The 20,080-nt window shown below is 47.6% G+C and overlaps 1 protein-coding gene across 1 annotated transcript in view; it reads left to right on the plus strand.

Moving 5' to 3' along the window:
* The window catches only part of Pepd (peptidase D), a 135,066-nt gene that overhangs the window by 37,627 nt on the left and 77,359 nt on the right, over nt 1-20,080 (plus strand). Inside the window, exon 7 of the mRNA XM_031386186.1 lies at nt 4,221-4,265. Within this exon, the coding sequence (XP_031242046.1) occupies nt 4,221-4,265 (45 nt within the window). The remainder of the gene's footprint in view (nt 1-4,220; nt 4,266-20,080) is intronic.

Below are 20,080 nucleotides of genomic sequence, written 5' to 3' on the forward strand. Positions count from 1 at the left end.
ACCCACGTCCTCCATAAGAGCAGCGAGTGACTTAACCACTGAGCCATCCCTCTAGCCCCACTTTGACTCTAAAGTATGTAAGTTGATTTAGAAGCTTTGTTGTGTACCTCAGAATCTCCAAAGCTTCAGAGATGAATCCTCTAAGAAAGCTGGTACCTTTTTGTACAAGTATCTTTTATTTGCCTGATTTAATTTTTTTCTTCAAGGCTTACTGCCTCCATCTGCTGAGCTCGGCCTAGTCCTAGAAGCTTCTAGACTCTGTACAATCTAATCTAGACCTACAATGTTTTCAGACTCTGAGACTTGCTGCTGAATAAGTTTACCTTTTCTAGCTCTTCCTGAAGTCTGTCTTCTCTCTCTCCTCTCTCTCTGAGTAAGTTGCTGTTTGGCCTCAAACTAACTCTAGCAACCTGTTCAAATCTTCTGGCTCCTTCTCATTCTCTGGCTCGTTCTGTCTTCACCTGTGTCTAACTTGTTCTCTCTTCAACCTGTCTCTATAAAACTCTCCCAATAACACTGACTGAACAGAACTGACTAGCAGTCAGAGATCTGCATGCCTGTCTCCTGAGTGCTGGGATTAAAGGTGTGTACGCCCACGCCTGGACCTAAGTTTCTTTTTGCCTGAAACTTGCTCTGTACCAGACTGGCTTTGAACTCAGAGATCTGCTTGCCTCTGTCTCCTGGGATTAAAGGTATGTCTGTATTCCAGCCAGATCACATAGACCTAGAAGGTCTTTGGATGTGATCTCTTGCCAGAGCAGCCATGTTGTGAATTAAAATTCCTCTACACTCTGTTCCTTGATTAAAATAAGTGGCCCTACAGCCATGGCACTGGATCAGTTCAAACTCCATGGAGAGTCTGAGTTATGTGACGCCAGGAGCTCATAGCTCTGCCTGAGCCTTCAGAAGATCATGGAATCCAGAAGGCCAATGGCATACCCAAGGCTTCTGCTGGTTCTTGTAAACAGGGTTGTTGGTATGCTCACTGAGTTGTATAACCAACCATCATGATCAGTTTGGGAACATTTTCATCACCCAAAAGAAGGCAGTCCCATTTTTCCAGGTATCTCACCCCCATAGAATTCCAAACTGCCTCTGTCTCTCTGTTTACCTGATGTTTGATGTCAAATGCAGTCATCCCATTTGTGAGCTTTTGCAGCTGGCTTCTTTCTTGTGTGTGTGTGTGTGTGTGTGTGTGTGTGTGTGTGTGTGTTGTACGGGAGTGGAGGTAATGCTTATGTGTGTGTTTGCATGTGTATGAGCACGTTTGTACATGCATATTTACATGTATGTGTGTATATGCATGCACATTCACGTATGTGTGTGCATGTGTCTGTTGGTAATTTTTAAGGAGTTACAAGCAAAAGCTACATTTCCACTGTCTCTGTATTTGCCTGTGTGGTCATCTTTACTAGTGTTCTACCTCAAGATTTATTTTTATTCATATCAATGTGTATGTCAGTGTGAGTGTATACACGTATGTTCAGTGCCTGAAGAATAAAGAGGGCATTAGAGCCTTTGGAACTAGAATTACAGGAAGTTGTTGAGCCACCAAAATGGGAGCTGGGAATTAAACTCCTTTCTTCTGGAAGAGCAATATACATTCTTAACCCCTAGACATTTCTCTAGCACCAAGCACTGCCTTTTAAAAAAACAAACAAACAAACAAAAAAACTCATTTTTTTACATTTAATCAAGTGTGTGTGTGTGTCTCTGTGTGTGTGTGTGTGTGTGTGTGTGATTCATGGTGTACCTGGTGAGGTCTGTGAACAACTTGCAAGAGTTCCACCACATGGGTCCCAGGAATCAAGCTTATGCCTTTACCCCTGAGCCATCTCGCTGGCCCATCAGTGTCTGTTTCTTCATGTAGAAGCACATCACTGTAGTGCTCGTTCAGTCTGAAGGAATCCTTGTGGGGTAAGTTTGCCAGTGATGATGATTCCTTCATATTTTGTTTGTCTGCGGTGTTTTCATTTTCCTTCATGTTCTTAGCAATGCGAGGAGACTGTCTGTTTTGGAAGGATTTTGCCATAACCATAGTGCACACACTCCAAGCAGCTGTCTGTTCTTTTTCTGCATCCCCATCTTTGTAGGAATTGATGCCTACTTCCTTGTGACTTTTCTCTAGGACAACCATATCCTTCTGGCCTCAGAGAACTCACTTCTTCCATGTCCTTACCCTGATACCGATGTACAGAAGTTACCTTAGTGTACATCAAGTGAAACTTGTAGTCCATGGAGGCCCAGACCTCAAAAACAGCAGCCATGTTGCTCAGAATACTTGTGGCACATTCCATGCTGTACCTTGGCCAGACTCCTAGGCACCTCACTGGGAGGCAAGCGGTTGATACCAACCTTGAAGCCCATGGGATAGATACCAGTCCACAAACTGGCTGTTCTTAGTCTTGATGGCAGTGAAGGCAACATTCACATCCTTGCATGGCACATTTCCACGGTAACAGGAGGCCGCTGGACATGCACTTGGCTATACTGGGATCACACTTTACCATCTGATTGGGAGGCTCAAAGCAGCTCTGGTTAATCTCTACCACCAACAGTTATCACCGCAGGCCTTCTCTGCAGAGATGACTGGAGCACAGGTGGCCAAGGGAAAGGAGACACAAGGGTAGGCCAAAAAGTTGTTCTAGAACTGTGTCAGATTCATGCATGAGGCCCTTCTGAAGAGCAGAGTAGCTGTGTTAGAGGAGGCAGTTTGAGGGATGAGGCGGCTGAGACTGGTTTAGGTTGGGTGTTTGAAGTCATCTATGATGTCATTGTCCTCCATGAAGGCACAGTCTGAGTGCTCCAGGGTGGTGTGGGTGATCCACAGCTGTGAACACTTGGGGCACTGCATAGGTTGAGAACTCCAGATCAGACTTCTTGCCACAGTCAATAAAGAGCTGCTCCATCAGCAATGACGGCCAGAGCCGTCTCCAAAGCTGTGGAAACCCAGGAAGCCTGAGTCCTACCTGGCTAGGTGGTCTTCTCGGCAGTGATGGAATGACCACCAACATAGTTGTTAGTGGCATCCTATGCTGCTTTGGGTAGGAGAGCTGCCAATATGGCTCATTTCAGATCTCACCAATTACTGTGGGCTCCAGATCCATAGAGACTGCCTGTGACTCAGGTTTTCTAGCCCCAGTTTTCATCAGGCTAAATCCTTGTCTGACAGTCAGGCTCACAGCAGCCCTTACCCATCCAGACACACCGAAAGGTGTTCACACCTGATGAACCCTGGTTCTCAGTTTTTGTTTGTTTCTTTCTTTCTTTCAATCCTTTGTACATTATCCCAATGCCCTCTGGTTGGCGTAGTTCCTGATGCAGAGTTAGCCTCTGATGAGAACTTACCAGGAGCATACCCTGGATGGGTGCTGAATTGAGTTTTCACGATGCTTGCAAGATGTAGAAGCTACTTCATTGATAGATGTGCTGTATCTCAGTCAGCCTTTTTTAAGGTTAGGAAATGGAAGTTGAACCACTCAGGTGTAGATCCCCTCATTACACCCCAGTCAGAGAACTGAAAAGACCTAAATCTACTCATTGTGAGTTCAGGACCACCAAGTATGCACTGTTTGGCAGTTTGGCTGTGACATGTCTTTAGATTTGTACTGCTGAGAGACTATTGAGCTTTAAGGGGCCAATTGCTCTGTGGTTAAGAGTACTGGCTGCTTATCCAGAGGACCTAGGTGCAATTCCCAGCATCCACATGGTAGCTCACAGTTGTCTGTAACTTTAGTCCCAGAGAATCCAGCACTGTCTTCTGGCCTCTGCAGACCACTAGGCATGCATATGGGACAAAGATATATATGCAGGCAAAGTACCCATGCACATAAGATGAATTTGTTCTTAAAGAGAATGTGAATAGTTGTGCTTTTCATCAAACTAGTGAAAAATTCACTCTCTTCCTCCAAATATTTTTATTTCTCCCCCATTTCTGGTACTCACATTGTGTGTTAATGAACTTGATAAAGTGTGCCTTATGAGGAAGGAGGAGTGTTTTGTAGTTAGAGTGCTTGCCCTCCAACTGACCAGGCTTAGAGGTGGCAGCCCAGGCCTATAGGCCTGAATGAGTAGCAGCAGCTTTCTCTGGGCCAGGGAGCCAGGAATTTCAAAGGTGGGAGACTCTCTTGGTCATGGCATGTTTGGGTTGAATGGGATACTTCTAGCTGGGATATGCTAGGTCATGCGACTAATGCTATTGATGTGTCTTCTCTTTACAGGTTCAATGTCAACAACACGATTCTTCACCCAGAGATCGTGGAGTGGTGAGTGCATGGCTTGTGACTACCTCGGCTAATTGTGCTCAGTTCATGGAGAATGGAGACAGTTCCTGTGACTCTTCCCTAGGCAGCTCTTACATGCAGCACAGCTGGTTTGTCAGGTGGCTTTGGGGTGAACTTCAGCCTGGGGGTGGCTTCTATGCGCCATCACTTTTCTTCCCAGACCTTGGGGCTACTCTTTGATGGCAGCAGAACAGTATCTCTTTGTTGAGTGGCTACACTTACCGTGAAGGTAGGAGAGAGCCTTAGCAGAGCCTGTGCCGGCTCCACACTCCATAGGGAGGCAAGCAGAAGACTCCTCAACTCCTGAGTCTGTGTGCTGACACTTTCCGGCCTAGTTGAAAAGCTTGGGACTACTGTGTCCTAAACACAATGGAGGTGAGGTTACGGAAAGATGAGGTAAGGGTCAGGGATCAAGGGCTAAGGAACCCCTGTTCAAGGACATCAGGGAAAAAGGTGGTGGCTTCGGGTGGCTCTTCGAAGCCAGGGAAGTAGGCCCTGAGTGGCCTGAGGGAATATCTTTGCTTGTCAGGTTTTTCAGCTTTCTCTCCCAAGAGAAAAAGAAGGTCCAGGAAACTTTTGAAGGACTTAGGAGAGTGAGGATCACATTTATATTTCCTGAAGCCATTTTAACCTCTAACTGGAGATTCAGCTAAAGGCAGGCGTGGGAACTAGTGCTGCTCCAAGAGTCTGGTGACCATGGAGACGGCAGGGTGACAGGCAGTGGGCCATGGAGACTGACAGGGCTGAGAGCAGCAGATCTGAGATTTATCCACACGTTGTCAGAAGCAGGTGCCCACGGGATCAGGTAGAGATCCCAGAGCTGCTGACAGGTGTCAGTAGTGACTGTGGCTCAGTGCCAGTCGCAGCCACACACTCTGGGGATGGAGACTGTGTCCTTCAGGCTCATGGCACCTCTTCTTGTTTGTGTCAAGGATCCAGCGTCTGTGTCTGCAGCTCACTCAGCAGGACAAGTGCTGGGTACTGGGAATTGGCCTGTGTCCACTATCTCTGCACTGGGACTTTCCCCTGGGGTCATTACAGTGAGGAGTGTGTTGGAGACCACAGCTGGCTTGTGAGCTCCAGCATCTCCCTGAGGGATGAGCCATTAGTTCGTCACTTTAGAGCAAGCTCACTTTAATTCCAGTGACATTTGCAAGGCTCCAAGGTGGAGTCTGCGTTTATAAGAATACCTCTCAGCTTTATTAAAGCGAGCAGCAAAAAGGACTTATTTGGCATTTGATGGTAGTAGAACAATTTCAGAAATGTCACATTGTCCTTGCTGCCTCAGGGGTGTGTTTTAATAGCACAGGGCCCGGTCTCTGCAGTGATACAGTTGATCTTGGCAGATCCATCATAGCCACAATTATTGCCCTCCTCGACAGAACCTGAGGAGGGGCTCTGGGTGCGGCAGCAGCGGGTCCTCATCTCTCAGAGCAGGTGGACTCTCTGTGATATTAAATTACCATTTGGTGTTACATTTTTTGAGAGTTCCTAGGTTTTGCTTACTTGTTTGGTGGTGGTGGTGGTGGTGGTGGTGGTGGTTGTCCTCAAACTTCAAGTTGTTTCTACTTTTTCTTCCCAAATGTTGGATTTGACTCACAACTCCCCCAGATCTTGAATGCCCTGGCTGCTTGTTCTCTCCCGCTTGGCCCTATAGAGGGTGTCTGCAGAAGGGAGACTGTCCCCACAGGCATAGACTAGCCCCAGTCTCTGTCTCTTTCAAGACCTCTGAACTTCTCTGTCTCTGTTGCTTCAGCTATGAGAGAGCTGTGGTCAGACCCAACATTCGGTGAGAATGGAAGGATTTGCCACCCCACGTTTATTCATTCATCTGCAAAGCAGGTGGCTGGTACAGTGATTGGGTGAGACAGGAGTCAATTGCTGGCATGTCTTAACAACACCGGCCCTTACCAAGACTCTCCATGTAAGGCCTGTGCTAATAAACACTTGCAAGCTACTCTATTTAAAGAGGTTGCTGTTATTATGTATAAGGCAGCTCTAGTTATCCCCATGCCACAGATAAGGAAACTGAGATACAGAGAGTTAGTGACTCACCCAAGGAAAAGCCAGGAGTCCAAGCTGTTGGCTCTACAGTCTTACACAGTCTTATAGCTCAGCAGCGCACTCCGGAGTCCAGGGCTTACCCCAGTGCCGCCACCTCAGCTCACTCCTAGCCCCCCTGCAAGGCCAACTGACTGCAGTCCTTGGATTGGGTCGCTGGTCAAGTGCTGAGGGTCTGAGAGCAGGGGCTACACGTGAAAGCGTCCCTGGCATCCACCCCACACCTCAGGCCCAGATTAACATTTTGAGGCATGTGGGGCTTTTCCAGGACCAGTCTGACTAGGAGGCGGAGAGCAGCCTCTCCAGGCATGGGGAACTGGGACTCTCATTTTTTTTTTCTTGGGGTTTGGTTTTGGGTAGCATTCATTTTCTTTGTGTGACTGTTTTATTGTTTTGCACTCTCTCAGGCAGCGCCTTTTTTGATTTCCTGTAAATTCCTCCATAATTGTACTCTCCCACAAACACAAGATCATAACTGTACATTTCTGTGCTTGCGCTTCAGTATTGCAGCTGGAACGTGTAGGTCAGAAGTTGAAACTTGCTAAGAGCAGGCATGCCACTACCATAATTCAGCCTGGGCCATGGCTCTGCTGTTTTGTAGAGGATGAAATTGATCTGGAGGTAGGGTGGGAAATAAAAGAAGATGCCTTCATCTCGTCTCATAGCTCCGTGCCGGGGCACAACATCACGGAAGAGTGAGTGTATCTGTGGCTGCTGTGCTTCTTCTTGGGTTTTAAGTGAGACTGTGTTCATTTGAGTCATAGGCCAGTTTTAGAACTGTTAATTAAGGGGAGTGAAAGTGGCCTGCATGCATTAAAATGCAGGCTATGGGTAATGTAGCTACTTCTCCCCTGCCTACAGCCTGCACAGGAGGTAAGCTGCAGAGGGCTTCAGGACAGAGGTGCACCAGACCCAACATTTTGGGTACCATGTCCCAAATTTAAAAAAGCATCCAGAATTTAAAAACATGATGACCTAGATTCTTGGCATATGGGAAGTACTGCAGTAGGACCACCGCCTGTCTCGCACTGAGTAGTTCTGGCACCCTTCATGAAATGACTGGAGATTCCCAAAGCAGAGAGAGAATTTGGTTCCTACGCACCAGAAGGTGGGAGATGGGATGGGGGAGTGTCACTCTTCCCAGAGTCCTGTGACAGGCATCTGACCCAACAAATCAGGTCTGGTCACTAACCTCAGAAATCAAGTGGAAATGGGTATAGTCACCGTGGCTGTATTGGGAAGATGGAGAACAAGAGACTCAGCCATTGGTGGGTGTTGGCCTGAGTTTTAGGGAGGGCAGGGCAGGACGGAGAAATCTGTATAGTTAAACAGTCTGGGTCAGCTTGTGGTCTGTCTGTCTGGCCCTGTCTCAGCAGTGGTTTTGGCAGGTGACTCCAGAGAAGTCTTACTAGCTGCTTCTCATGAGATGTTGTTCCTGTTTTGGGGGTAGGAGACACTTCCTTTCTAAGTTTTGTCAGTCTTTAGGGCACTTCCCCCCATTCATGGGTGATCTGTCTGAGAGACTCTGCTGTTTCTGGAATGAGAAGTGACTGCAGGTTCAGAACAGAGGACTTTACCTAGGTATGTGTAGGTTTATGTCAGAACAGTAATTGGTGACACTAAAGTGTCTTTGGAGGGTGTCTTAGTTAGGTTTCTATTGTTGTGATAAAGCCTCATGACCAAAAGTAACTTGGGGAGGAAAGGGTTTATTTGGCTACACTTCTACATCACAGTCCACCACTGAAGGAAGCCAGGGCAGAAACTTGAGGCAGGAACTGAAGCAGAGATCATGGAAGAATGTTGTTTACTGGCTTGCTCACCCGTTCGCTAAGTTTGCTTTCTTATGTACCCCAGGACCACCTGCTTAGGGACTATATCATCTACATCAATCATCAATGAAAACAATACCCCAAGACTTGTTTACAAACCAATCTTATAGAGACATTTTCTCAATTACAGTTTCCTTTACCTAGGTATGTGTAGGTTTGTGTCAAATTGACAGAAAAGAACCAACACAGGGGGTCAGAATAGGATGTTGTAAAGCTCACAGTACCATACCTTAGTTATCTTTAGTTTTGTTTTTGAGATGGAGTGTCACTATATAGCCCACATTGGAAATTTGACCCTCCTGCTCCCTAGAGTCTAAATATCTTATTTACTCTTTATGCCTTCAACCTTGAGGAGTGAATGAAATAGGTCAAGTTTCATTCTAGACAATCAGATTTCTAAACAAACATTCTGCAGTTATTAACAGTGTGTGGCCTTGAATAGGAATCTGACTCAGAACAAGAGAAGAGATGCCATGCTTCCTCCTGCTCTAAGTTTGCAGAGATGCCCAAGTGAGGAGCCTGTACTTTTATAGCAGCTGAGTACTTGCTCTGTCTGGCATGCACAATCAGGCCCTGTTTTGGGTGTAGTGTAGACTCCCCCCACACCTGCCTGTCCTCACAACCCGTCTAGGGGCTGAGCTTGGCACAGGTTTATTTATGGACTTGCTGGTAGATCCTCTCAAGGATATGTAACTCTACCCAGCCCCGTTCTTGTCCCTCCTGTTACTGTGATTTTCTTCTTACACTCAGTCTCCAGTGTGGAGAGGATGTTGGGGGCAGGGCCAAGGGAGTCCTCTGGTATTGAACTCCTGCCCACCTGGCTCTGCAGAGCCATTGCCTATGCTCTGGGAGAGCTTTGGGAGAGATGGAGTTCCTGGCCCTTTAAATGGATTTTATTCAACAAGCTGGCACCTTGATGCTTAGAGACTGATCTGGGAAATACTTCATCCTGTCTTGCTACTATTTTAATCAGTGCTGCATTCAGACCTCAGTTAATTGATGTCTTAATCCTGGGTTTAATACCTAAAGGCAGTTTTGTGACCTGTGAATATTTAAGGGGAAAAAAAAAAGATTGCACAAATAAATCTCTGCCTAGTACAGTTTTTGTCATTTCAGGCCTATAGCGGAGATTCTAGTTTCTGGTTCCAGGGTGAGGCCTATGATCCTCATCTTCCCATACACATTAGCTTGTGTGTGTGTGTGTGTGTGTGTGTCTACTGCTGAGCTTCATATCCAGCAACTGAGTTTTTGCTATGCCCAGGCTGGCTTTAAACCCATGATCCTCCTGCCTCCACCTCCTGAGTGCTTCGGTTCTGGATATGTGCTGGTTTGCTCCTGCCTGTCTGTTGGAGCGACCCCCTGGGTATAATGATGCTCACAGCCATTACTCCAAGGCTAAGTGGCATCCATATCTCCTAGCACATATTACCTGTACCTCTTTTCCCATCTGAGAACTAAAGCTGCCAACCGCCCTGCCCTGGCTTCATAAGGGGCTCATGTTGTAACCTGAGCCCTGCTCCTTGGTTTCTTCCCATAGGAAGTGGCTTTGACCTCCTGTGATGATACCAAACTGGTGGGTGAATCATATACTTTCAAGTAGCCATCTCGTGCCTTCTTGGACAGATGAGAATCCTTCCCTTGGGCCCAGTAACCTACAGAGGACAGAGAACCCCTTTTCCTTGCTTAGACATGGTAGAAGTGACCTCATCACCAACGGAGAAGCCATGCAGCCTGCTGGACAGACTGAGTGTTGTCTGCGGTATCTGGGCTGGTGTTTTAGAATTAACCAATCAGGTAGGACAGGCCCTGTCTTCCTGGCACCTAGGAAAATCCACAGACCAAGAGCACCCGTGGGCTATATGATTGGTTACATTAGTATATGCAGAGATCTGCTTAAGCTTAGATTAAGTTGGAAGGGACCAACCAGACCTCTGAGTACTGCCTTTTAAGAATAACGTGCAGGCTGGAGAGACAGCTCAGTGGTTTAGAGCACTGACTACTCTTCCAGGGGTCCTGAGTTCAATTCCCAGCAACCACATGGTGGCTCACAACCATCTGTAATGGGATCCAGTGCCCTCTTCTGGTGTGTCTGGGGACAGCTACAGTGTACTCATATACATAAAATAAATCTTTAAAAAAAAAAAGGATAATTTGCCTAAAAAGGATAGTATCTCCAGGTAGCTCAGGCTGCCCTCAGATTCCATTCTCCTGCCCCAGTGTCCCAAATGCTGGGACTGTAGGGTGATTCACTATTCCAGGTAGATTTTTTTTTTTTTTTCTAAGTAGCCCTGGATAAACCAGGTAGAGGTCTAATGGCAGGGCTCTGAGTTTCCAACCCCACTGGCTAACATGAGTCGAATTTTGTGGGGTCTGTTCTTCTTTCTCTCACCATGGGAATGGTGTTCCACTGTAGGGAGGAGCCAGGGATGAGTGTGGGAGAGAGTGAAGGCGACAAGGGTTCTAACCTGGGTCTCCTCCAGTGAGGAGCAAGGGCTCTGTGGTCAGGGTGGTTTCTAGCCCAGGCCTCTTCTTCTCTTTGGCCCAGCAGCAGTTCCCAAGAGGCTGTGCTGCTGGCCTGACAGGACAGCAGTGCAGTCCTGGTGGACTCCCCTGTTCTTATTGGGACTGAAGAACTACCTGGCTAGGATTAGAAATGAGGTGGCCTCTGCCCTGCTCCCCCTCCAGCCCCAAAGCAAGAGGCAGTGTCTCACTGTGCAGCCCAGGCTAGCTCTAAATTCATGCTTCTCTTACCCCAGCCTCTTAGATCCTGGGAGCGCAGCTGCATGTTTCCATGCCTGTGTCCTCTTTTTTTCCTGAGAGTGAGCTGTCCAGGCATCATGCTGTCTGACTGTGACTTTTTCAGACAGTGGTGGCCAGCAGCACATTCCTCAGCTCCGCTCTGGGCCGCAGATGTCCGTCCCTGTGGCTCCCTGCTCTTCAGATCCACTCAACCTTTTGAAAGATTTTTCAAGAGCATTCATTCTGGGACAGTCCCTCTACTATCTGGAACCAAAGGTGGGGGGTGCCCTCTCCAACCTTGAAAAGGCTGTTTTCTGGTATCTGGGGGCCACTGAGCCCGGTGAAATGGCAGATGGAGGATGGAGGAGGCTGCGGGAGAGGCTGCGTGCAGGTTGTGGGTGGGAAGCAGAATCATCTAGAGGACACCTAAGGTTCCTGGAAGCAAGAAGTCAGAGTCTTGTTCTGCCTCACCATGACCCCAGGTGCTATGCCAAGCAGGCAGGGCTAGCGATAGAGAAAGGGAGGGTCTGGAGAAGTTCTGCCTGTGAGGGGCAGCTTGGAGCCATAGATTGGATGTGGGCTATCAGTGGATCAGAGGGAGAGATGCCAGGCATCTGCCTTCAGCAGCAGGAGGGTTTTAGAGACCAGAACACAGTGGTTTTTTTTTTGTTTTTTTTTTTTTTTTTTGCATGCTAGGCCCTGGGTGCTGGGGACCTTCAAGAGGAGATCAAGTCCAGGGGCTTAGGCCAGAGAATGGGAGCAAAGTGGAGGGAGTCAGGAGGACAAAAAAGGATGGGCCATGCCTGTATGCACTTGTGAGCCCTGGGCTCCAGGAACAGGTGAGAGGAAGGTTGGCAGAAGGGTGAGGGTACGGGATAGCCCGAAGGCAGAGGGAAGGAGGGGAGGTTTGTAGTGAAGAAGCTGCCTTTGAGGAACTCAGATGCAAGAGTGGAGTGAGTGCAGGGGAGTTTGCTGCACAAGAGTTCAGTTACAGCGGCCCTAGAGCTGCAGTGAGGGGGACATGTGGGCAGCTGGTGTGCTGCATATGCCCATAAGCCTCAAACTCCTGCTAAGTCAGGAAGGTCTAGAGTTCAGAGCTAGCCTGGGCTACATGGTAAATTTGAGGTCACCTTGAACTATAGAGTAAGATCTTGCCTCAAAACCCAAAAACAAAGAGGGTAAAGGACTTGGCAGGTAGAGCAGAGAGCCATCCGCAGGAGAAAGGAGCGTATGTGTCCAGAAGCACAAAACTTGGCAAGTGTGGAAGGAGAGGCAGAGTGGCCGGCCCCTTAGCAGCTGTTCTTCTGCTGAAGGAGCCTCTGCAGGGAGGGTGGGTAGGGCAGGAGGAAGATGTTGAGAGTCTACCTCTCCTGAATTCTCCCCCCAGAGATGGGGACCATACGGTGATCCGGTGAGGCAGGTGGCTGGCAGCTTCCCTGTCAACTGCCCCTCCCAGTCCTGTGCTCTCCCCTGCACTCCGCAGCAAACAAGGTGGGGCCCTGTGGATGGGTGGACACAGGCCGAGGGTGTGTGACGTACAGTCAGGAGCAATGGTGACAATCTCAGCCCAGTAGAAGGGCCAAGGGCCAGAGACACATATCCGATTTAGTTGTGGCATCGCTCAACCATCACTGCATCCAAGAGATGCCTGCAGTCTGTGGAGGGTGGCAATAAGGAGTGAGATGCATCAGTCACAAAGTTACCCTGTGTGAAATTGTGGACTCCCACTGTTACCCGGAGCTGCTTATCTGAGTCCCACCTTTTCTCCAGACCTGCCCCTCAGGGTGGGGATCTGGAGTGGGAGTGGGGTGCCAGCAACACATTCTGGTCCCCTGCAGTGGAATCAGAGGTCCCTCAGGGAATCTGTCTGGGAGCAGTCTCACAGGCTGGGGTGGTTCTGCCTACTTCATTCTGAAGGAAGGCTTTAAAGCCTGTGGAAGGCAGTAACATGCTGCAGGGCCTTCCTCATTTCACAGTAACCAGTGGCAGGCTGCCCCATATGTATCATGGAGACACAGCTGCTTCTGTGCTGTCTCGAGGGCCGGCTGCTTCTGATGGAGTGGCTGAATTCACAGCAGTCAGAGCTCATCCTGTTCCTCCCCCTGGCTCTCTCTTGTGGGCAGCAGAGGACAGGTGGGTGGATCATAGGTCCCCCTGGGCAGAGACACGGGCGCTGACTGGAGGGTGCTGACTGGCTTCTCCAACCTGGCTGACCTTGAAGGTGCCTGATTGCTGCTTTTTTTAGAGGGAAAGGTGCTTAGCCTTCGGCAAAGGAGCTGAACTAGCCATGAAAAGCAGTGTCAAAGCAAGGACCCTGGGCCTGTTCTCCACTCTCCTCTGCCCAGTCTGCAGGTCTTGCTGTGGGAGGCCTCTGTTGGGAGGAGTCTGGATCCTTTCCATCCGCACAACCCAGGCCTTCCCATGGCAGCCTTCCTTTCCCATGCTATAATTGCTTTTTCTCTCTCCTGAGTCTCCAGGTTTTGAGAGAGGGACATTTTTTAACTTCCCAACTGGGAATGTCAGATTGGCACGTCCTTACTAGCAAGGTGAATGCACATTTACCATGGGTGCCCCCCATTAAAGGTTTAAAAGTGTTGCCCAAGCAGTATGTGTGTACCTTGTTAGAAAACTCTGGTGGTTTTCTTGATAGCCATTCTGGCGGAGTGAGGTGGGATCTTACTGCAGTTCCCTGATGGCGGAGGTTGCTGAAGGGTTTTCTCACATGCTTATGACCATTCTCTTATTTATTACCTCCTTTCAGAACCACCTGCTCTGTGCATTTTCCCATTTATTGATTGGGCCATTTGTCCTTTCAGTCTTGATTTTATTTTTTAAAGGAAATATTCTGGATAGTAATCCCAGGTTTTTCTGGGTGGTTTTTCTGCCACTCTTTAGGCCATCTCTGTTGTTGGGAATGTAAACTTGTAAAGCCACTATGGAAATCTGTGTGGAGGTGCCTCAAAATCTCAAAGCCAGCTGTGCCACTCCTGGTGTTCACCAAAGGGACTCAGTCAGAATTCTACAGACACACTTGTGCACCCATATTTATTGCTGTACCTTTCACAGCAATAAGTAGATTGCTTTCCACAGACATGGAATTAGTCCATTAACAGCTGAGAAAAGAAAACCTGATGTATGTACACTAAGGAGTGTGGAGTCACCGCAAAGAATGAAGTGTTGACATTTGTGGGAAAATTGATTAAACTAGAGCCCGTCATGTTAAGTGCAGTAAGTAAGGCCCAGAAAGGGGAATATCACACCACACATACCCCTCACGTGTGGATTTTAATTAAAACTGTGTGTGTGTGTCATGTGTCTGTATGTGTTTATGTGTATGGCATGGTGGTGGTATGGGAGGGCATGTGTATGTGGGAGGTTAGGGGTGTGATATCAGGGGGCAGGGTGTGTGTGCGTGTGCGTGTGCGTGTGTGTGTGTGTGTGTGTGTGTGTGTGTGTGTGTGTATGGGAGACTATTTACGAAGACGAGGTGGTCCAGCATGAGGGCAGGAAAGGACAGTGGAAAGGTCAGCATGTGAAAGCACATTACTCACATGTATAAATGAAACTAGGCATGACAGACATGCCTTTTATCCTGTCACTTAGGAGGCTAAGTCAAACAGAGATTCTTGAGTTCAAGGCTGGCCTGCACTACTATAAAAAAAAATACAAAAATGTCAAAATGAGATCCATTATTTTGTTTAATTAGTATATGCTAATAAATTGTATTAAAAAAGAGAGAGGTCCCCATAATGAGAATAGTATAGAGACTGTAGATCAAAATCCTGCCCACCGCCCTGCCTCCCATCCCTCACAGGATGCTTTTAGTGCTGTGGTTTTTTGGCTCTTTGCTGGGGTCCTTTTGCCACCTTGCCACGCAAGGGCCCTGCTCATGACCTGCTCTGTGAACTTTCTGTACCCTCTTCCCCTCACAAGCTGAGGATGCAGGACTCCACATCACCTCCCAGACCGCACACAGCTTGCTGTCCTCCACCTCCGACTCCCATCATGGTTGTTTTTTTTTTTTGTTTTTCATTTTTTGGAGAGGATTCTTACCATTTCATCTGCTCTTTATTGAGCAGAAAATCTTCCATGTTTGGGGAGTGAGAAGATAACTGTAAAAGGTAAAAATAACAACAGAGATAAAAATGAAAAAACTATAAAGCTGGGTTTGCATCGACATCACTTGGTTGTGGACCATACCCACCTTAGGAATGTTCCCCAGAGGCAGCTCCTTCATTGTCCTAACATCGCCATCCAGCCTTCCACAAGGGCGGGCTTCTAGTAGCAAAGCAAAGAGATTTTTTTTCCCCTTACATAACCACCAGCTGCAGACCTCCAGCTTGCATGTAGCTCTGCAGTAGATGCCTAACCCACAGGAGGCCCTTGGTCCCATTCCCAGGACTGCAAACAATTACTCCATATTTTGCTCCCCTTTGGTATATCTCTTTGGAGAATAAAAACCCTTTTGTTAGGTTAAAAGCAGCATTTGTATACTTTTAAAAGTTGAAAAATATAACCAGAGCCTGGAAGAAATGTGTGGATAGAGAGTGGTTAATAGGCATAAGGGTGCAGTTGAATAGATATGATTGCTACCAATTAATTGAATATTTAGAGAGGAGTTTTGAATGCTTGTAATATAAAGAAATGATATATAGCTACATATAATGGTACATACCTGTGACCCTAGCACTTTAGGACCAGAGTCAAGGAGATTGAAAGTTCAAAGCTAGCCTGGGCTACATAAAGAATTGAAGGCCATCCTAGTCTACATAGTAAGACTGTGCCTCAAAAATAAAAGAAGAAAAGAAAAAAAGTATGCCTGAGTTGATAATACTGCTAGGATCACTAAGAATATTGAGATGCACTGGGCGGTTGTGGGGTACGCCATTAATCTCAGCACTCGGGAGGCATAGGCAGAGGTAGGCACAGATTTCTATGAGTTCAAGGCCAGCCTGATCGACAGATTGAGTTCCGGGACAGCCAGTGCTGAAAGAAAAACTCTGTCTTTGGGGATATGTATGTGCGTGTGTGTTTTGCTATACCCATAAAACCTATGTCAGTGTAAATGACACATTTGCAGTAATAAGGAGGGGCTGGAGAGATGGCTCAGCAGTGAAGAGCACTTGTTGCTACTTGTGCTGGATAATTTGATGTCAACTTGACACTAGCCACAGTCATTTTAGAAGAGGGAAACTCAATTGAGAAAATGCTTTCCCATCTCTGGCCCTGGGGTGAAGCATGTGGTACATTTTTTTAATTTGGTGATTCATGTGGGAGGACCCAGAAAACTATGGGTGGGGCCATCCCTGGACTGGTGGTCCTGGATGCTATAAGAAAGCAGGCTGAGCAAGCCATGAGGAGCAAGCCACTAAGCAGCACCCCTCCATGGTCTGTACATCAGCTCCTGCCTTCAGGTTCCCACCCTGAAATCTCTGGATGCTGGAGTTCAAGTGGTGAGATAAAATAAACCCTTTCCTCCCCAAGTTGCTTCTGGTCCTAGCTCTAGCTCAGCAATATAAACCCAAGACCTTGTTCTTGCAGAGAACATGGGCTCAGTTCCTAGCACCTATATCAGGTGTAAGCGCCTGTAACTCCAGATCCAGGAGGTCCAACATCATCAGACTTCCACAGGCACCTGCACACGTGACACACATACATATGCTCAGACACATATACATACACATAAATAAATCTGTAAAACATGTTAATGAGGAAATCTATTTTTTTTAAGTTAGTAAACAATTATAAACAGGAATTTCCCCAGTTGTCCTTGACACATCCAGTGTGGTTCCCATATTTTCCCTGGATGCAGTGACATTTTCTTACCAGTGATAGTCAGCTTTCTGCTGCTGTGACAAAATCCCAGAGATACCCAGTTTTAGAGGAGGGAAGGTCTCTCTGTGGGGACAGTTAAGGTCCAGACAATAGCCCTGACCTCTGTTAGAAGGGTGGCTGCAATACTGTAGAGCGTTCTAGCTTCTGGATTTGTGTTGGAGCACTTCATGTGCCCCTTCATATCCATGTCTCCTGTTGACTGAAGTCAGACCTACTGGCACTGTGCGTGATATGTACCATTGCAGGTGGCACCTGTTGCTTACTGCGCTCCATTAGGATGCAAGTAATTCTGATTTGACCTACCTTGCCCATGATGCTAAATCCACCATGAGACTCCAGATCCCCCTTGCACAGGAAGGAAATGTGTGCCGTTGTTTCAATGCTTGGCAACTCACTGTAGCTTCTGTGCCTCTATTTAATTCAGAGTTTCATTTGCCTTTCTCTTCTCTTATGGATAGGAGGACTTCGTGCCTCATTTACCACATCATTGAGCATTCTTAAGTATCTTGCATGTCTGTGTAGAAATGAACACATCCAATTCTCGTGGATGTTCTCAAAGCCACATACTTTGAACACTGATTTTTTACAGTTTATTTCCTTGACTTGCTGTCTGCCTTACCTTCTGCTGCTTTTAATTATACTTTCAGACCAATGCCACTTTCTAAAAATATCCCAGGGGCTGGAGAGATGGCTCAGTGGTCAAGGATGCATACTATTGCATAGGACCTGAGTTCCTAGCACCCACTTGGTGGTTCACAACCACCTGTGACTCCAGCCAGGTGGATCCAGCATCTGATATTGGTCTCCATCTGCAATGACACTTACATGCACAAACCCACACACAGATGTTCTCATAATTTAAAATAATAAAAATAAATCTTAAAGGCATCTCATATCCATTCATTATCTTTTTTGCTGGAACTATGCCTGGAACTATTTCTCTCACTTCCGAGCTTTTGAATGGTTGACTGTGACCCTCTGCTGTTGTATTTGATCAGTGGTTTAGGTGTAGAATTCTGGTTTTGTGTGAAGTTTGAGGACAAGAGAGCCATTGAAGCACAGTGGGCCATGCAGCCTGCCTTTGATACCTTTTTGGCTAAGTCTCAGTTTGCCAGACTACAAAATGGAAATAAGATGCCTTTTCAGGCTGCGTTCCCTGGGAAACTATCTCTGGGATAAATGATGAGGAAGAGTGCTGAGGAAGGCCCTTGGTGAAGAAGCAGGCCTGACTGGGCTGCAGACACATTCGTCCCTCAGCTGTCCCACCAGTAACAACCCAAATGACGTAAGGAGTCAGCAAGACTCCTGGAGAAATGAGTGCCTGAGGAGGTGAGTTAGGGCAAAGTAGCCAATCTCTGTTGCCATTCCTGGGACCTACAGAAGTGAGTCCACGGCAAATGGTGATTTAAGAAGAAAGGAGGCTATGTTTATTTTCTGAGATGTGTTCAGCTTTGTTGAGCAGGCCTGCTGGGGTGTAAACATTCCAGTGTTTGGCAATGCAATCATCACCCATTTCCATGGGTTCAGTCAGCCACGATAGGGAAGAAATTCCAGGACTTTCTAAAAATCGGTGTGTGAATCAGCCAAGTGCTGAGCATCATGCTAAATCTGCCTAAAGGAAGTAGGCAGGAATGCCATGGTCTAGCCTCTGCTCTCCCTTGGGCCCTCAGTCCTGCCTCAGTGCTGGTTTATGCATATCATCTACTTCACATATAGTCCATGTGCTCTAGTGGGTCCTGCAGTGGCTGCATCTGAACTTATGCCAGTCACTTTGCTTCTGTGTGACAAAATATCTCTCAAAGCCTCAGGAGGTCAGGAGGAGGGTTTGTTTTGGTTCACAATTACATCCATGGGTGCTTGGCCCTATGGTGCTCTTGGGCAGAGCATCATAGCTGCGGGAACATGTGTCAGAGGAGAGTTGTTCATTCCCTGGGTAACCAGGAAGCAGAGAGGGCTGACAGGAAGTGGAGGCATATTTTAAGGTTCCACCCCAGTGACCTCCACCTAGTCCCTACTAAAAATTCCAGAATCTCCCAAAACAGTATCCCACCTGTGGAGCAAGTAAGCAAAACATGAGCCCCCAAGGACCTCGCAGAATTAAGCCACAGCATAGCATACATGCAGAGCCCCATTTTCTTATCATTTCTTCTTGAATAACACAGTAACCCTCACACCGCATTCCCTTTGTGTTGGGTATGGTAAGTCATCTAGAAAGGATTCTAAGTACAGGAGGTTATGTGCAGGCTATGTGCAGTCTGTGGATTTGACTGTAATGGGGGGGGGGGGTGTTCCCAGAAGCAATCCCCTGTGGTACTGAGGGATGGGAGTTCTATTTCTGTGCAGATTAAGGCAGCTCATCTAAGGCTTCAAGGCAAGCAGTGTAGGTCAGCCAACAGCTCCAAGCTTTACTCTCTCCTCATAGGCCAGACACGGCTCTCTTGGGTGCCTGGCACTGCTCCCTTCAAAGTGCCAGAACTTTGCTGGGCACACATTGTAGCGAGTCAAGGCCAGCCTGGGCTAAGTCATGAGACCTTGTCTTATTCCTTTGGATGAACACTACCATCATCTCCACTTTGCAGATGAGGAAACCGAGGCAGAGTCGAGTGTCTGAACCACACCTGGGGTGTGGTGCTCTGTCTCTGTCCCATGTTCCTGGTGCCTTTCATGCCATGGACTCCTCAAGGTCCCCTGCTGACACTTCTTCACCACCTCTATTCTCATGCTTTCCCCAGTCTCTTGCTCTCTGCAGACCATGGTTTTCCATGTTCGTTCCTGCACATAGGGTAGAGAGACCCACCATCCCCTTTGTCTCTTACCACCCAGCCCTGCTTGGTCAAAGGCTTGGTCACATGGTACACTTGGGCTGTCCCACGGGCTAGAACTGGGGAGGATACAAGAGGTTCTGTCGTCTTTGTTAGGGTTTCTATTGCTGTGAAGAGAACATTGCCACGGCCATGGCAGCTCTTATAAAGGACTACATTAAATTGAGGCTGGCTTACATTGTCAGAGGTTAAGTCCGTTATCATCTTGGTGGGGAGCAAGGCAGTGTGCAGGCCGACTCTTCATCCAAAGGTAGCAGGCAGAGACAGTGAGCAACTAGGCCTGAGCCTGAGCTTCCAAGACTTAAAAGCCCACCTCCTAGTGATGCACTTCCTCTAACAAGGCCACACCTCCTAAAAGTGCCATTCCTTATGAACGAACCTGTGGGGGACATTTTATTCAAACCACTACAGGTACCGTCAGCCAATAGGGCAGATCCCTGGGATACCCTGGGATCCCTGGGATACCTCTTCAGTGTAAGGCCCAACCCATCTGCCATGTAGATCCTATTCT

This window comes from Mastomys coucha, unplaced genomic scaffold, assembly GCF_008632895.1.
Source record: "Mastomys coucha isolate ucsf_1 unplaced genomic scaffold, UCSF_Mcou_1 pScaffold21, whole genome shotgun sequence".
NCBI lineage: Eukaryota > Metazoa > Chordata > Mammalia > Rodentia > Muridae > Mastomys > Mastomys coucha.